At 37.4% G+C, this 17,784-nt stretch overlaps 2 protein-coding genes across 22 annotated transcripts in view; one reads left to right on the top strand and one right to left on the bottom strand.

The window, feature by feature from the left end:
* Positions 1 to 17,784, bottom strand: part of KIDINS220 (kinase D interacting substrate 220) — a 96,137-nt gene that overhangs the window by 59,117 nt on the left and 19,236 nt on the right. For 15 of the 21 annotated variants that reach the window (XM_006073810.4, XM_006073811.4, XM_044926282.2 and 12 more), the window contains 9 exons: positions 17,153 to 17,251; positions 16,157 to 16,258; positions 12,619 to 12,717; positions 10,784 to 10,981; positions 8,995 to 9,093; positions 6,505 to 6,603; positions 5,412 to 5,510; positions 4,110 to 4,287; positions 810 to 974 (listed from right to left, as the gene is read on the bottom strand). In XM_006073810.4, coding sequence (XP_006073872.1) covers positions 810 to 974; positions 4,110 to 4,287; positions 5,412 to 5,510; positions 6,505 to 6,603; positions 8,995 to 9,093; positions 10,784 to 10,981; positions 12,619 to 12,717; positions 16,157 to 16,258; positions 17,153 to 17,251 — 1,138 coding nt within the window. The remainder of the gene's footprint in view (positions 1 to 809; positions 975 to 4,109; positions 4,288 to 5,411; positions 5,511 to 6,504; positions 6,604 to 8,994; positions 9,094 to 10,783; positions 10,982 to 12,618; positions 12,718 to 16,156; positions 16,259 to 17,152; positions 17,252 to 17,784) is intronic. The other 6 variants (XM_044926284.2, XM_044926286.2, XM_025261589.3 and 3 more) reach the window with 1 other exon arrangement.
* On the top strand, positions 14,771 to 15,529 carry LOC102396546 (40S ribosomal protein S6-like). Its single transcript, XM_044926287.1, has one exon. The coding sequence runs from the start codon at positions 14,771 to 14,773 to the stop codon at positions 15,512 to 15,514; it is 744 nt and encodes a 247-aa protein (XP_044782222.1). The 3' UTR covers positions 15,515 to 15,529.

The raw sequence follows: 17,784 nt of genomic DNA, 5'->3' as shown, positions 1-17,784 counted from the left end.
ATCCCTTAGGGGCACATTTACCCTTGACCCTTGCCCTACTCATTCTCTTGCTTCCTACTGAAAATGCATAAAATCCTCTCTCATATATTCCCATCTGTCAAGGTTTTGTTGATATTTTGAGATTTGTATTATGCAACCAACAAAGTATTGTTTCCATATATAAAACTAAAAATTATTACTTTGCTATGTGTCTTCAGAAAACACAGCATCCCCGCTCCTCTGCGCCTCCTCACCGCTTCTCCCCCCAGTGCCATTTGAGGATCACTGCTCTTAAAGGTGAGCCCAAATGAGCCTGGGACAAGTCATTCATTCCTACTACAAAACTTAGTTTAAAAAAAAAAAAAATTTACAGGCAATATTGAAACCTGTCCTTGAAGAAATGAGTAAGATTTTGCCAAGCAAAAGGAGTGGGGTCTCAGGTCAGAGGTGGGGGGAGATGTCTAGGAAGCTCCTACAGAGGAGCCACTCAGTAAGTGTCTGGTCTGCACCTACCAGAGCAGCCATCTGTAACTACAGCGCTGAGCATGCACAAGAGGTAGTGCTGGCAGGTGGGAGCACACAAGCTGACATGTCTGCGAAGGGCCCTGGTTTAAGATACCTATAGGTTTAAGATATCTATAAACAGTGCAGGCAGGAAATCTGCTACAGAGGGGTTCTAATGCAGTGGGATGTTTGTTTTAGAAAGAGAACTCAAATGATTGGGTGAAGGATCAACCACATACCCATGCCTAAAACTCTATTTTTACTTAAAAAACACACAAGAGAAAACCTTGTTATATACACAGACACTTTATAAACAAGCCCTTTACCTTCTAGTTTCTTGAGTAAGAAGGATTTACCACTTCCCCACTGTGCATACAGGCCCACACAAATGGGCGGCTGCATGGTAGGCTCACTGAGAATATCTGCGAGGGCACTGCTGTACAGATCGTAACCAAGCATGTCACCATCTGTCTCGGTAGGAGACAAGTGTCCTAAAATTATAAACACATGATACCCTAACATTAAAAAGAGACATTATTATTATAAAGGAGCATCAATTCTCAAGTAATTGTTTACTCAATTAAAGGAAAAAATAGGTTGAAAGTGTTAGTTGCTCAGTCGTGTCTGATTTTCTGCGACCCTATGGACTGTAGCCCATCAGGCCCCTCTGTCCATGGGATTCTCCAGGCAAGAATATGGAGTGGGTTGCCATTCCCTTCTCCAGGGGATCTTCCTGATCCAGGGATTGAACCCCAGTCTCCTGCACTGCAGGCAGATTCTTTAACATCTAAGCCACCAGGGTTAGACCTGTGTAAAAATAGGTTCAGAGGTTAATAAGTTAATACCATATTTCACAGAACTTAAGATACCTACTAATTACAAGAGGCATCATTATTATGTTCAACTGAGAGAAGAAATGTTGCCAAATTATGACACAATGCTTTCTCACCCATCAATTATAAGACAAAGTCCAACTTCAAGGATACTAAAATGTAAAGTATATTATAAAATCAATAAAAAGATTAAAACAGAAACTAGTCCATAGGAATCAATTTAATATGTACAGTAGAAATAAAAATAAGGCTATAACATGTTAGTTAAAAACACAAGAGATAAGCAGAAAAAAAATATTCTATGGTTCCAAGCAGAAAGGGTCAATGACTAAAAAAATAGCAATTCTCCCCAAATTAATCTATCACTTTAAGGCAATCTCAATAAAAATCAATGAGAATATTCTAAAAAATTAAAAAGCAAGAATAGCTATGAAAAAAAATTTAAAGACTACCAACAATTAGCTCTCTTTGGAGAAGAATCAAAATACATTCTAAAACTACAATAATTACAATACCATAGAACTCACACAGGATATTAATGTAAGTGGCATGTCTAATCAGTGAGGAAAGGATGAATTAGTAGGTGGTGTTGGGAGAAGTAAGCCATTCTTTTTTTTTTTTTCCTTCTTTTTAATGAAATGAAAACTCTACATCGCATACTTCAACACAAATAAGTTTCTGAAACAAAAACTTAAATGTAAAGAGTAAAACTATAAAAGTACAAGAAAATATAAGAGAAAAACCTTTAAAAATCTTTGTGTGGAAAAGAGCTTTCCTTCTCAATATAATATTAAAGCCAGAGCTGCAAGAAAAGGTCAACAAGCTACAGATTTATATACCTTTCGAATGGGGAATAAAAAAACTCCCATCACCATAAACAAAGAATAATCTGGGGAGAGAGATACAATATTTAGCTGGATTCAGGATCAATATCCTTAAAAACACAAAAGTCAATTTTATTAAATACTTAAAAAAAAAAAAGAGGACAAAGGGTACAAAGAGGAAAATAGCAAAAATGCAAATAGGCTATAAATGTTATTAAAAGATCTCAATCTCACTAATAATTTTATAATGGAAATTAAAATGAAATTTTTTTATTATCAATCTGATTAGCAAAGGTCAATAAGAAAGCTGGAAATATCCAGTTAGCAAGGTTATAGGGAATTGCACAAAGGTGGCCTAAGGAAGAAGAGATTGTTACAACCATTTTGGAAAATCTATCAAAACTGAATACCCAAAAAAAAAAAAAAACTAAAAAAAAAAAAACTGAATACCCAATGACTTGACAGTTCTACTTCTGGAATTTTATTCCAAGAAAATAATCCTAAAAATAAAGAGTTAATGGATATTTGTACAAATATGTTCACTGAAGCACTAGCTTTCAATTGCAAAACAAACCAAATATTTATCAATAAAGAACTGAACACACTATTAAAACTTTGAAACATTATGCAACAATCATTTAAAACTTTTATAATACGGTATCTCAAGTTTTTTTTAAGGCTATATACATAGTATAAAACATTTTTAGAAATGTAAAGAATTTACAATTTGTCCAAACAATGACAAATTAGGAGATAAGGGACAATGGGAAGATTGCACTTTTTTTCTACTATATTTGTGTTTTCATTCTTAAAATTTAATGTATGCATTATTATCATTAGCAAAAATATTTTAAAATACAAAAATCAATACAATAGAATCATACTTAAAAACAAGATGTAAGTAAACAACGAAACTGGAAGGTGGCAGGATTCTACTCTCTCCTGTTGGTTTCTAGGACTACCATGTCTCTTCTTAATTTGAGTAGAAAACTGCCCCATATTTCAAAAGACCACATGCAAATGATGAGATTCTCATGTGCATCCTCTACAAGCAAAAACTACTTTAGTACAATATTCAAAGCATTATGCTAGGTGTTACGGAGGATACAAGATAGGAAGAAAGAATACCTGCCCTGAATAACTTGGAATCTGGGAGAAAATGCTAAAAGAAACAAAATAAAGGCCATATGTAATAGGTATTTAAAAAGGATTATTAACACAGTGCTTAAGTACTCCAATGAGGCAAAACCTTTATCTGGTTAGGCAGATCAGTCAAAACGTCACTGAGAAAGAGACGGTTGACCCCAGCCTTGGAGAAAGAGGATTTTAACAAGAACATTCTTGGGAATGGAGCGGGCACAACACAAGCAAAGGTAGAGAGCCACTCACTGAAAACAGAGCATGTTTGATAAAAGAACAAAGTTTACCTGAGAGAATAACAGGGGGAAGAGATTTTTAGAAAAGTAGGCTAGATTTTTGAAGGTTTTAAAAGCTACTGTTCTGGCAACTCGTTTCATACATGATATTTTACATTGCCAGTCCAGGTTCGATGCACGATACTGGATGCTTGGGGCTGGTGCACTGGGACGACCCAGAGGGATGGAATGGGGAGGGAGGAGGGAGGAGGGTTCAGGATGGGGAACACATGTATACCTGTGGCGGATTCATTTTGATATTTTGCAAAACTAATACAGTTATGTAAAGTTTAAAAATAAAATTAAATTAAAAAAATAATAATAAAAAAATAAATAAAAGCTACTGTTGACCCTGAATGTACTTAATTTAGAATGCTCCAATATAATGCAAAGGAACTCTAGACAGGAAGAAGTTACTTTTCTACAGCAAATAACATTTTCAACTTTTATAATCTCTGGTTAAGTGATAAACACAAAACTGCTGTCATTCTCTTAATTTTTTCATAGACGTTCATTTCTTAAAACCTCAGGCAGATACAAAACCCAGTACTTACTGGCTCCAAATATTTGAGTTAAAATACTTTTCTGATGGCTACAGTCAATATTGTAGGGAGTCTCGCCTGCTTTGTTGGGTCTATACAGTAACCGTCCATCTTTGGGGTTTCTTAAAAGGAGTTCTGCCAGTTTCCGACTCCTCCCACGAATAGCAATGTGCAGAGGGGTGTCTCCTTTCTGTAAACAGTGAAGGGACACTTGAACTTCCCCATTTCTCATGGATATATACAGAATAACATTTTTCATATTTCTACAAAATAACAGAATACCCAAACTCTCCGTATTTTTCATATGAGTTTTTATTTCTATCTTCCTTGCAATTTTCTTTCTCTAGTTCCTTCCCTAGCTTCCCTTGGGTATTCTTTCTCCCAGAGCCTCCAGAATGAGAGAGCACAAGGAACAGGTTTCCCCTGCAGCTTCCCACAGGCCCTGGATCCACTTCCATCATAGGTTAATGGTACTTCCATCTACCATTCAGATACTAACTGTCCACTATGTCAACCATCTTCCTCAACTAATGTATAATTTAGATTCTATTTCACAGTGCTCTCATCATCAGTCTACACAGCATCTCAGTCCATGGTGGTATTTCACTTCCACAAGTGAACTTGTCTTTCCCCATGCCCTTGGTCACCATCATCGTCTTTCTCTACATTCTCTCCCTCAGAGTCCTCTCTGTTGTATCCATGTTCTCTGCCTACTTACCACCTCTTCATTCCCTCAGCTTTCACCTCTCTCAAACATCAACCTGCCTTCTTCCCTTATTAGAATCCCCATCACTTTACTCTTCATATCCAGCACTAACGAAAACTATCATGTAAAAAAGAAATTTAGTCTGCAAAGTATTCTCCACCTTTTACTTTACAAACATCTCTTAAAGACAATGACCCAAAAGCCAACAAATGGAATTCTCAGTTCCTGCCCACTCTGGTCGCTCTAGAACATTAAATGATGTGCCACGTTCTTCCTGTGGCTTATCTTGATTCTTTCCTCTTGTTTCTCTGCAACAAGATCCACCCTGATGACATCATCCTTGCATAGTGCTCAATGCAGCTCAGCTCCCCGTAACTGATTTGAGCCACAGAGGGAACACAGGAAGCAACTTCTTTAACTGAGCCTGCCCACTCCTCAGCACCTCTCAGAACAGCCAAGATCTCACAGGATCCAAATCCCACACAGATATACCCAGTCAGTAGTCTCTCCTTCCACAAAATAACATGAGACTCAGGCTAAGTCCACCAGGTATACAGGTTGGTCTTACCAACTGCCCTATGCTCTCTGCATGAATGTTTTATTACTACCTTATCGATGGCAGACACTTTGGCTCCTTTATCCAGCAGCAGCTCTACCACTTCTATGTTTCTCATCTTGGTAGCCTTTATAAGGGGTGTTTCGCCATCCTGTGGGTACAGATAAAAAGGTTTGCCAGATTAATACCTTTAGTCTTTAAAGTCATATAAACACACGTCAAGAAGTCAAATATTCACCCAGTCTATATTGAAAATGTTCTCAAGAAAACACAGTTGCAAAAACTAACAAGAAAGTGCTTTTCCTTCCATAACCAACCACTTGTATCAAAATACTTGTATGTCACTCAGCCAAGCAAGGGATGTACCCACTACTTGCTTATTCAAGAATGATCTAATTGCATTCAAAACCAAATTAAGAGAAAGAAGAAGAGACCACAGTTCAGCACTGAATTAGGAAAAAGCAAAATGTGGTCAGAAGCCACATGTGGTCAGAGCAGCTGACACACAGTTCCAAAAGAAAAAAGATTCCAAGGAGCCACAGCCTGCAAACCAGAAGGTATCCCAGGGCACTGCAGTCACCATCACTGGTTCAGATAACACTGCTCCAAATCTCTGGTAGATGAACCAGGGCTGTATTATGGGTGCTTCCATAAGTCTGTTTTATTCAGGAAGAACTCCTGCCATATAGTTTCCTCAAGAACAACTACTACACAGAAGGCCAAATATAATCACTGAGGTCTCACACAGTTTTATACTTTTCACATGGAGTAAAACAGACTAAAGTGGTTGGTTTGAGGAACCAATCACCACACAAACTGATCTTTTAAAAAGAAACATGTTCAGCAATCCAAACAACAGGAGCATAAAATAATTCTGGGGAAATGATCTGGCCACAGTTTATGAACAGCTGATACTGTACTTTCTGAAAGTATCTAATTAAAATAACAAATTACACAGTGTATTCTGCTGTGAATACACAATTCCTAATAGGATATAAAGCTATTCCTCAACTTAATACAGAACACTACCAGTAAAATCCCTGTTATTCTAATATCAAACAGTTGTAAAAACTTATAAAAAAAAAAAAAGCACTACTAACATTCAGCATTAGGTATTGCTAAAAGGATGGAAATGTCGTTTATACCTTCGTGCATATTTCAGTGTCAGGATTGCACTGTAAGATGTCTCTCACCATTGTTGCATTTCCTTTCTCAACAGCCCAATACAAAGCAGTTTTATTGTCCTATATTAATTTAAAAAATCAACAATCACTTCATATAAGACAGAATATTAAAAATTCATCAGTATTAACATTTCTGTCAGAAAGCATTAATATATTTTACCAAGAAGCAGCATGAGAGAACCAATACAATATTGTAAAGTTAAAAAATAAAATAAATAAATAAAAAGTAAAACAGTACAGTGGCCAAATCATCTACTTTTCAAAATTCTAAGAACCTACGTAATTGAACCTGCAGATTAAAAAAAAAAAAAAAGAATAATATTAATCCTTATTGTACCTTGCATTTACTTGTGGGAAATTCTTTACAAAAGAAGTGTAGGAAAACTTAACACTTCTTGATTAGGAAGCAGCAACCCCACACAGCTGATAGGGTCAACTAGGCTTCTGGAATGCAATTAGGTTTCAGGACCCACCCCACACTGAGTTGGAAGTCTTCAGGACTTGAGCTGTGTCCTTTGAGAAGTCACGTAAATATTCTGACCTTGGCTTGTGGCTTTTCATCTGCCCAATCTTTTCAAAAGATAATGCATGAGAATGTACTACACAAACATAAGCTGAGTTGTTTCTGTCATTCTCAGCTTTCTTAATCTCCACCCATACCCATAAACTGATTTTCATCAGATCCTTTAAAATGCTATCTAGTTCAAACACCAAAAATAGATTCAAATGAATTTTGAAAGCAGAGCTAAAGAAGAAAAACAAAAACTCATTAAAATGTTGAAAAACAGAACTGACAGACACAAAGGAGTTAGATAAAAGTCAAAATAGGTGATCAAGGCACCTACTTTTGGTGAAAATATGATTTTTTTCCTCAATGAATGACTTTTGGCCACTATCACACTGTTTGCTACACCAAGATTTTCTCAACACAGTTCCCTTCTCAAAACCGCACACTAGCTTCTGAACCTTCCGAGTTTGACACTCTAACCTCTTTGGTCCTACATCCCTTTGTACTTTACTATCTCCCATCCCACCCTCCTTAACAACCTGATTTATTCACTAGCTAAGGACTACAGTCTTTCACATTCCCACTTTCCTGAACTTTCTCATCCCATTATTCTACTATTCTTGCCTGAATTACTCAGCCTTTCTTTATCCAAACTCGACCAATTTTTCAAACTAGTTCAAATTCTACCTTCCCTCAAAAGTTCTCCTTAATGCCCTCTTTCACCACCTCCAGACTCTTTCATTTGAATCTTCACTAGGCAATCAACCATACACTGCTGCTGCTGCTGCTAAGTCGCTTCAGTCGAGTCCGACTCTGTGCGACCCCACAGACAGCAGCCCACAAGGCTCCCCCGTCCCTGGGATTCTCCAGGCAAGAACACTGGAGTGGGTTGCCATTGCCTTCTCCAATGCAGGAAAGTGAAAAGTGAAAGTGAAGCCGCTGAGTCTTGTCTGACTCTTAGCGACCCCATGGACTGCGGCCCACCAGGCTCCTCCATCCATGGGATTTTCCAGGCAAGAGTACTGGAGTGGGGTGCCATTGCCTTCTCCGCAACCATACACTATCTGATATCAAAAGTGGGCATCACTTTTTATGTTCAGATAAAAACGTTTAAGTATAAAGTTTAAGTAAAGTTTAAGTAAAGTAAAGTAAAAGTAAAGTAAAGTAAAGTTTAAGTTTAAGTATAAACTAAATGAACTAAAACCTTCCGAACTAAAATTCATGTTTCGTACAGGCAAGAGATCCATGTTAAAAGACTCTCATGGCATTTGGCGTAATGTTTATTAGTTTGATTCAAAAATGGATTTGTATACAAGGAAAAAACTGAGCAGAAATACAGACTGTCCAACAGCAAAATGGGTTGTAAAGAACAGATTTTTCTTTTTTAATCTAAAGCTTTTGACATACTGAATAAATTTACAACTTTAGGAGTGCTTTTACCTAAAATAAATAACCTTTATAGCTCTGTGAGCTGTGACTGCCTTAAACAAAGTCCACAGGCACTACCAAGTGGTCTTGAGAAAGGCAAGCAAATGGGGGAAAGGAGATGAAAGACTAAAAAAAAAAAACAGGAATAGAAGAACAATACATGGATGAAGAAGACAAACAGAGGGAGAACACTAAAGAAAACAAGTCACACACACTCAAAGTGCTGCCATTTCTCAGTATTATAAACTACTAATTTCAGGATTGAATATATTTAGACATTAATAAGGGAGGTGTACTTGAAAAACATGAGCTTCTTTATGGTTCAATTCTATCTAACTTGACATTAATACAAAAATTTCAAAATAATGGCAGTGAAACTTAGTAATACAGGCATCCATTAAATATATTAGTGTTTATAAGTTTAACTTCATAGGAAAACTCAAAGAATGACATTATGATCAACCAACACATACAACCAATTACAGTCACAGATAACAGTCTGTAATCACACACACCTGTCCTCTAATGTCGATATCAGCATATTTTTGGAGAAGTGCTCGAACAATTTCCACATGACCACCTCTGACAGCACCAATTAAGACAGTATCTCCACTCTAAAAAGCCAAAAAAAAAACCAACCATAGATAATTCATGAGGAAAACAAAAAATACTGTTTTTCAGTTAAGATTAATCATATATTAATACAATAAAAATTTTTTGGAAATGTCTTGGGAAAAAAAGTATCTCAGATACTTTCTGTAAACAACAAAGTTTTTAGGTAACTAGTATTAATACCTGATATTAATAGCCTGTAGAATAAGGGAGAGAAGGCTATACATCAAAATGAGGACATTTATATCTGAAATTCCAGGACAAAACTTTAGAAAGGTAAGTCACCCACAACAATAAGCCATTCTATTTTGAAGGCACCCTCTCATTACAAATGTAAATTAAATAAAATGACGCCATGACTGTCAATGAACCAGATGAACCCTTGGAAATTACATAACACAAATCCCTTGGAATCATGCTATCTGACAAAAGCCACTGACTCTAAAGGAAGCTGCAAAGCTAGAGCCATCTGTGGGTTTATAACCACATTTAATTAAGGGAAAAGGTTGGTTCCCAGAACAGAATCTATATTCTACTTGGCATTACAGGCCAAGAGTGCCCAGGACTGACTCATTCCTCAATATAAGGTTTAGATGAAGTTCATTACCTCAAAAGGATAGCTCTGCCCTGAAATTATATTCACCAAGCAATAATCATTATTAATTATATCTTTCCCTACGTCAAATACTGTAAATGGCCTTTTTTTTTTAACTGCTAAATTACAAATCAGTTATACGGGTTTGAGTTGGATCATTCCATGAGCTATGGCTCATCTCAGTCCTAAGTGGGCCCCAGTGGGCTACAATTCAAGATGCAGGCCCTTGAGAACTGAGCCACGATATAATATCTTAACTACTACATTAAAAGTATAAACCCATGGCAGAAACACTTTGAGAATATTAGCATTAATGTGGGTTCAAACTAGGATATTAACACAAGGTTCTATATATTCCATTGCTTACTGTGCGTCATGCACTATTCTAGGCTCTAGGAAATAAGTTCGACAAGGTCCCAGCTCTGGGAGAATGTATAGTCTACAGGAGACTCACAGACAACATACAATAAACAAAAATAAAAAAAACAAGATAAATGTAATGCAAATAAAAGAGAGTGATGCAATAGAAAGTGACTGGGGAGTGACTTTGGTCACTGAGAATTCAAGACAGTGTACAGTGTCATGTGTACAGTATGGGTCTTTAACACAGGGTAGATGGTGGAACCATCTGAGATGGAGAAGTCTGAGGGGAAAGCAGGTTTGGGATAAAAAAAAAACAAAACATCTGTTTTGCTGAAAATTAAGAGGACCATTAGACACTCACGTGGAGAGTTTAAGTGGAAATGGACATGCAAGTGTATCCTTCTGAGAAGAGGTCAGAGCAAGAGATACAAACTTGAAAACTCTATTAAGTTTAAGGGTGGTACCTGAAGTCTTGGAACAATGAACACCAGCTATGAAGAACACCTACAGTAAGGATGATTTTAAGATCACATTATCAATAACAATATTATTTTTTAAAAACTGAAAAGAACACCCTTCACAAAGATTAAATATGTTTTAACTTATTAGTTTTAAAGGTAGAATTAAAACATCTTAAATACGTTATGCAGAAAGAATCTTGAAAGGTGTTGAGAAGTTAAGGTACCTTCCATCAACATCACCACTAGAAGACAAGTTCTAAATAGACAACCTACCCTATCAGGTATGTTCACATATGTCCCAGCGTCAAGGAGATCCTGCACAATTTCTGTATGTCCCTCCTTTGATGCGATCATCAAGGCTGTATTTCCATCCTTATCTGTTAAATTTACATTTGGATTTCGCTTCAAAATTTCTTTCACTGACTGTGTGTAGCCTCCTTTTACTGCCACAATAAGTGCGGTCATTGAATTCTAAAGAACAAACAAAAAAGTCCAATAAATTAAGTCATTTCAGACAATTTATGCCCTAGTCAAAAACTGATGTTTTCAAATAGGTGACCTATAGTTAATAATTATTTCTGATAATAAAATGCCAACGTAAATAATCAGAAGTGATCATACCAAAAGTGGTCAGGAAGCATATTTTCCATTCTTGAAGATGTGTTAGTTCTCTTCAGTCGAGAGGACCGACATTAAAATCTTTAAATGATAACCTAAATTTGGACTCATTTACAATGAACATATCCTCTCACAAAAGTATTGAATGGTAAAATAGCTGACAGGATGATTCAAAATTAAACACATTCTAAATGAAGTAATCCAAAGTCAGGTTAACAGACTTCAAACAAGTAACAATCTATAATAAAATCTATACGAAAAACGTAAGTGAAACAATGAATTAAAAAGTACAGAATATTTCAATAACAGTATAATATATTCTTCTTTCCTATAGTGACCCAGAAACCACATTTTCAAAACTGTCTTATTTTTAGTGGTTCTTTTAAAAACTTCACATTTAATTTATTAACAATAAATCACCTAATACAACAATCTGACTCACTGCAAAACAAATATTAAAATTTATTCTTGAGATTTTTATCTAGTTTGAGATAGCATGCAATTTCTTTATAGAAATATTTTAGTTGTTATATCAGCCCCTGGAACTAAGCCATAACTCTTAGTTAAATAACATAGCCTTTTCAGATTCTTCAGCAGTCAACATAGAGACAGGCCACTTAGCCACTTGATAAACTGCCCAGAAAACAGGCAGGTGAACAGTATGGCTTCCAGGGTTGGGTAAGAATCATGCTCCGTCTCCACACAGCACTAACATATTCTACGCCCCTTGAGGGTCGGCAATTAGCAGCTTTGCCATCATGGAAAATAGGAGGAGCTGGTTGGTATTATGCCAAGAAGTCAAGTATGACTTAGAGCCCACTCTTGTTACACTGCAGCCACAGGTTTGCTAGCAACTCTTCTCAGAATCCCTTATGATCCACCTCACATAATCTAATAATTATGTTAACAGAAGACTGTATTGTTTCTTGTGCATAAACGTCATCTCCTTTAACTATACTCTTAGAAGTTCAAGAGAAAAGTGATGTGATAGTCTCCTCTAGTACCCCCAGCACATTTGACACAGGCCAGGTGCAAGCAGGGACTCAATAATGAATCCATTACTCCTAGTCGCTAAGATATACTGAACCAATTTTTAAGCTATCTAGGTTTTCACCACTGATTTCTGATATTTTAAAATCTATCAGAGAAGGAAAACAAGTTACAGAGTATCCTCCAGTACCCCCAGCACATCTGGCACAGGCCTGGTACAAGCAGGGACTCAAAAATGAATCTATAAATCCTAGTCGCTAAGATATACTGAACCAATTTTTAAGCTATCTAGGTTTTGACCACTGATTTCTGATATTTTAAAATCTATCAGAGAAGGAAAACAAGTTACAGCTTAAAATATCAAAAATGTTTGTTTTTCTAAGTATCATTTAGATACTGTAGGGAAAATTTTCTAGACATATGCTAAGGAAAAAATATTCTCTCTCTCAAAACTAAAAATCTCTCTCTACTACCAGCAGTTAAGTAGAAAAGATACTTACAGCTCCTTCTTGATCAACATCAGCTCCCATGGCCAATAAATGTTTTACACATTCCAAATGACCTTTTCGTGCAGCCCAAACCAAAGGGGTGGTTCCATACTATTAAAAGAAATAACAAATTTAAAATTATTATTGAAGATATAGTAGAAGAAACTAAGCTCTCAACATGAATTTTGATAAAAATCACACTGAGTATTTTAGATTACAGTTTACACCAATCATAATTTTAAGCCTAGATGAATCCTATTTTTCTCATTTTATTTCTCCCAAATAGATGGTTAACCACTGCATGAAATGTGTTTTAACCAACTTAAAGTTTTATAATAATTGACAGTTTTTCATCATAATGTCATACAGCCTTTAACTTCCAACACACTTTCTTTGCTTCCCATATCTTGTGACACATGAAGTCAAACAATTCGACTATAGTCAAAAATAGTAACAGCTAAGTGCCAAATACGGTTCTAACTAGTTGACATAGGTTAACTCGTGCAATCCTCATCACAAGAGTAAGTACAAATCACAATATCACATTTTAAACAGATGAGCAAACAAGACCCCGAGAAGCTCATTACAGGCTCGATGTCCCAAAGCTACTAAGAGGTGGAGCAAAACCCATGAACCCAACAAGCCTGGCTTCAGCCTGTGCTCTTCACCACCACCCTAGATTCACCTCTATGTCTGATAAAATAAACGTCAGCTGAGAAACGGCACTCAAAAGCACGTTCTGCTGCAACACGACTCAAAAGCCATCAGAGAATGTAAATCATTCATAAAGGCAATGCTTTACCTTTGGGGGGATTCATGTGGCAATGAAGAGACACAGGAACACTTGCAGTGACATTTGACTACACAGGAGACTTAGACTGACATGAATGCTTAATGAATGCCTACTTTTTATAACAGCTTTGACTAAGAGAACTTCTGTGTGCTAATGGAGGTATGGACAGTGAATACTGACAGTACAGAAGAAGAGGCATCCACATTGACTGGGTAAGTTAAGGAGACTTAACAGAGAAGATAACATTCCAACTGAGTCTGGAGAAAATAAACAGGAGTTCATCAGGCAGAGGAGGTAGTAACATTCTTAACAGAGGGAAAAGAATAAACAAAGACACACACTTCACAGAAATTCATAAAAGTCCACAGAATGGTAGATCATCTTCTGCATCCAAAAGTGCAGTGTATTTGGAGAGCAATGGCAAGAAGTGAGCCTGGGAAGACAGACTGGGGTCAAATTGAAAAATCTGGGCTTTGAAGCCAAAGATGCTAGAAAAGCTCCCCAAAGCAAAGAAAGAATGATACAATTAAACATTTCTCAAATACGTAGGCTGTGCTCAGTCATGTTCAACTCTTTTGCCAACTCCATGTACTGTAGCCCACCAGGCCCTTCTGTCCATAGAATTTTCCAGACAAGAATACTAAAGCAAGTTGCAATCTCCTCCTCCAGGAGATCTCCCCAACCTAGGGATCAAATCTGCATCTCTTGTTTCCCGTACAAGCACACAGATTCTTTACCACTATTGCCATGTGAGAAGCCCCATTTGGGGTATTAAGGATTTTTTAAAAAGTGAATAGGACAAAATCCTGGGGAGCTTTCTGGAACTGATGGCACATGAGCTGAGAGTGAAGGATGAATAGAAGTCAAAGAAGAGAAGGAGGAGAGGCCACCCCACGCTGTGAAAAACTCAGGAACCTGCATCATCGACAGCCGAACAAAGGTAGTCTGTGGTAGAGACCGCAGGAGAAAGGGAGGCAAAGACTATCCTTATGCATCATAACAGGGACTGACATCCTTAGGATTTTAAGTATGAGAAAGAAAGAACAAAACTTAAATTTTAAAGATCATCTGGGTTTTCCCTGATGACTTAGTGGTGAAGAATCCACCTGCCAGTGCAGAAGACATGGGTTCGATCCCTGGTCCAGGAAGATACCACATGCTGTGGAACACCTACACCCGTGCACCACAGCTACTGAGCCTGTGCTCTAGAGTCCGTGCTCTACAACAAGAGAAGCCAAGACAATGAGAAGTCCACGCATCGCAACATAGAGTAGTCCCCACTCGCCACAACTAGAGAAAGCTCACAAGCATCAGTAAAGACCCAGCACAGCTCTTTTTCATGGTGCCTCGGAGGCTGTCAGCTGCTTCAGAATGAAGCTGAACATCTCTTTCCCAACCACTGGCTGCCAGAAGCTCATTGAAGTGGATGGTGAACGAAAACTTCGTACCTTCTACAAGAAGCATATGGCCACAGAAGTTGCTGCTGATGCTCTGGGTGAAGAATGGAAGGGTTATGTGGTCCGAATCAGTGGCGGGAACGATAAGCAGGGTTTCCCCATGAAGCAGGGTGTCTTGACCCATGGCCGAGTTCGCCTGCTACTGAGTAAGGGGCATTCCTGTTACAGACCAAGGAGGACTGGAGAGAGAAAGCGCAAATCTGTACGGGGTTGCATTGTGGATGCCAATCTGAGTGTTCTCAATTTGGTCATCATGAAAAAAGGGGAGAAGGATATTCCTGGACTCATTGATACTATAGTGCCTCGTCGCCTGGGTCCCAAAAGAGCTAGCAGAATCTGCAAACTTTTCAATCTCTCTAAAGAAGACAATGTCCGCCAATATGTTGTGCGAAAGCCCCTAAACAAAGACGGTAAGAAACCTAGGACTAAAGCACCCAAGATTCAGCGTCTCGTGACTCCACGAGTTCTGCAGCACAAACGCCAGCGTATTGCTCTGAAGAAACAGTGTACTAAGAAAAATAAAGAAGAGGCTGCAGAATATGCTAAACTTTTGGCCAAGAGAATGAAGGAGGCCAAAGAAAAATGGCAGGAACAGATTGCCAAGAGACGGAAGCTGTCCTCTCTGAGAGCTTTTACTTCTGAGTCCAGTCAAAAATGAGACGTTCTAAGAGTAACAAATAAGATCAAACATCAAAAAAAAAAAAAAAAAAAAAAGACCCAGCACAGTCATAAATTAATTAATTAAAAACATTTTTAAAAAGATAATCTGGCAACAATACAGAGAAGGTAGATAGGACCCAAGATAGAAAGAAGAGCTACAACAGAAAATTTCAAATAATGAAGCTAGGGAATCAACTCTACTTTCCTGAGAATGATGACTGTAATATAAAAGACAACGGAAAGATACTGAGTACCAATTTAGGCTTCCCTGGTGGCTCAGACAGTGAAGAATCTGCCTGCAATGCAGGAGACCCAGGTTCGATCCCTGGGTCAGGAAGATCCCCTGGAGAAGGGAATGACAACCCACTCCAGTATTCTTGTCTGGAGAATCTCATGGACAGAGGAGCCTGGCAGGCTACAGTCCATGGAGTCACAAAGAATCAGACACAACTGAGTGACTAACACTTTCAATACCTATAGGGAACCCATCTATGAGATGTATGACTTTATAAAATATATTAATAAATATAAACATAAGATACATCAGTGCAGCCTCATGAGATCATATAAAAATCCTAGTAAGTCAGACACACAGAGTGGACACAACATGAACTGAACCTGGAAGATCCTGTTGACCTACCTTGTCAGAGCAGTTGACCTTGGCACCATTTTGCAGTAAAAGTTGCACTATATCAGCATGGCCTCTGCCTGCTGCCCAAATGATTGGGTAAACACTGTACTGCTGGGAGACAGTCAGACGGGCGGGGAGGTAGACAGGGAGGGAGGGAAAGAAAAAGTCTTTTAGGTTGATATCCATAGCACACATTTGCTAAGAAGAGTAAATAACACAGGGAGCAATACAAGGTAGTATTTTTTTAAAAAGTCAAGTCACAGACCATATAAAACACACATAAATCTCATAATATGTAACTGAGAACTGAGATGTACTCAACCTTAAATAAATACATATTATGAACATATTTATTTTTATAAATTCAACACACTTAATGTAATTATCTAGCCAACAGGTAAGACTAAGAAGAAGAATGTGAAACCTTTCTTTATAATCCTTCTATCAACCTGAATAAAACTGATTTTTTCCCAGCTGTATTAAGGCACAATTGACAAATAAAACTGTAAGGTATTTGAAGTGTACATGATGATTTGACATACATATGCACTGTGAAAGGAGTCCCCCCATCAATAAAATGATTACTTAATCTGCAGTCAGAGCAAGCTTCATACAAAGCAGTAATGCATGTATTATGACCAGTAAGAATGTACAGAAAACTGGCATGAGTATTTGGTAAATGTCTCTCTCCATTAAAAGAGCTTAGGTTAAGAATACATACCCATAGAACACAGGCAAGATGACATAGGATTTCAAAATCTCCTTTTGAAATGTTATATAGCTGTAATTAACATTTAAGTTGCTTTTTTGTTGATAAAAATTGAGAAAAAAAGTTTAGCTTCAGAAAAAAATTCCCTTGTGTTTTGAAATCACATTCCGAATTATTATTTTTAGTAAGATCTAGATCATTTTATCCAATATGAAGTCCAAAGTACAACCAATATTAAGTATTTCCTAAAAGAACTTACCACTTCTATTACAGATGAATTTTTTGTTAACGCTTACCAGCCCAGTAACACTTGGATTGGCACCATGAGAAAGCAGCAGCTCAACCACTTCAGTACGGCCTTTATAACACGCCCACATAAGAGCCGTCCATCCTCCCTTCAGGGAAAAAAAAAAGGGGGGAGAGGAGGGCAATAAAACACTGGACTGTCTCCAAGGACAAAAATGTCATTAATGAAGCTTCTTTTGTGAGCATTCTCTATGAAAACCACTGTTTTATGAAATCACTACTATGTACTTCTAAATACCCAACCTCCCCATGGAAATACACAATCATATCTGGACAAAGTTCAATCTCTTAAGTCCAGTAATGATTACTCCAAAGTTTGTATTATATTTTTGGAAACTGATACAGGGAGCATTCATATTGGACTCTTCTAAATTTCCAAGATTTATTTTGGCTGTTTAAATATTTTCCTTCAGCAAACATTCTATGTCCCTAGATATTCTCCTCCTAGTGTGAGTCTAGATTTTTTCCAGAGAGGGATTCCAGCCATCCCATTCAACTCCTGCATCTAAACCCATCCTATAAATTCCAGATCGGTATCGTACCTCTTGCTAAAAAAAGAGAAGATACAAATATAGATCATGATTTCCAGGGGCGAGCAAAGTCATTAAGTATGAATTAATAG

Source organism: Bubalus bubalis, chromosome 12 (genome assembly GCF_019923935.1).
Source record: "Bubalus bubalis isolate 160015118507 breed Murrah chromosome 12, NDDB_SH_1, whole genome shotgun sequence".
NCBI classification, from domain to species: Eukaryota; Metazoa; Chordata; class Mammalia; order Artiodactyla; family Bovidae; genus Bubalus; species Bubalus bubalis.
Note: the sequence above shows the minus strand (reverse complement) of the source record. Positions and strands in the feature narration are given on the sequence as shown.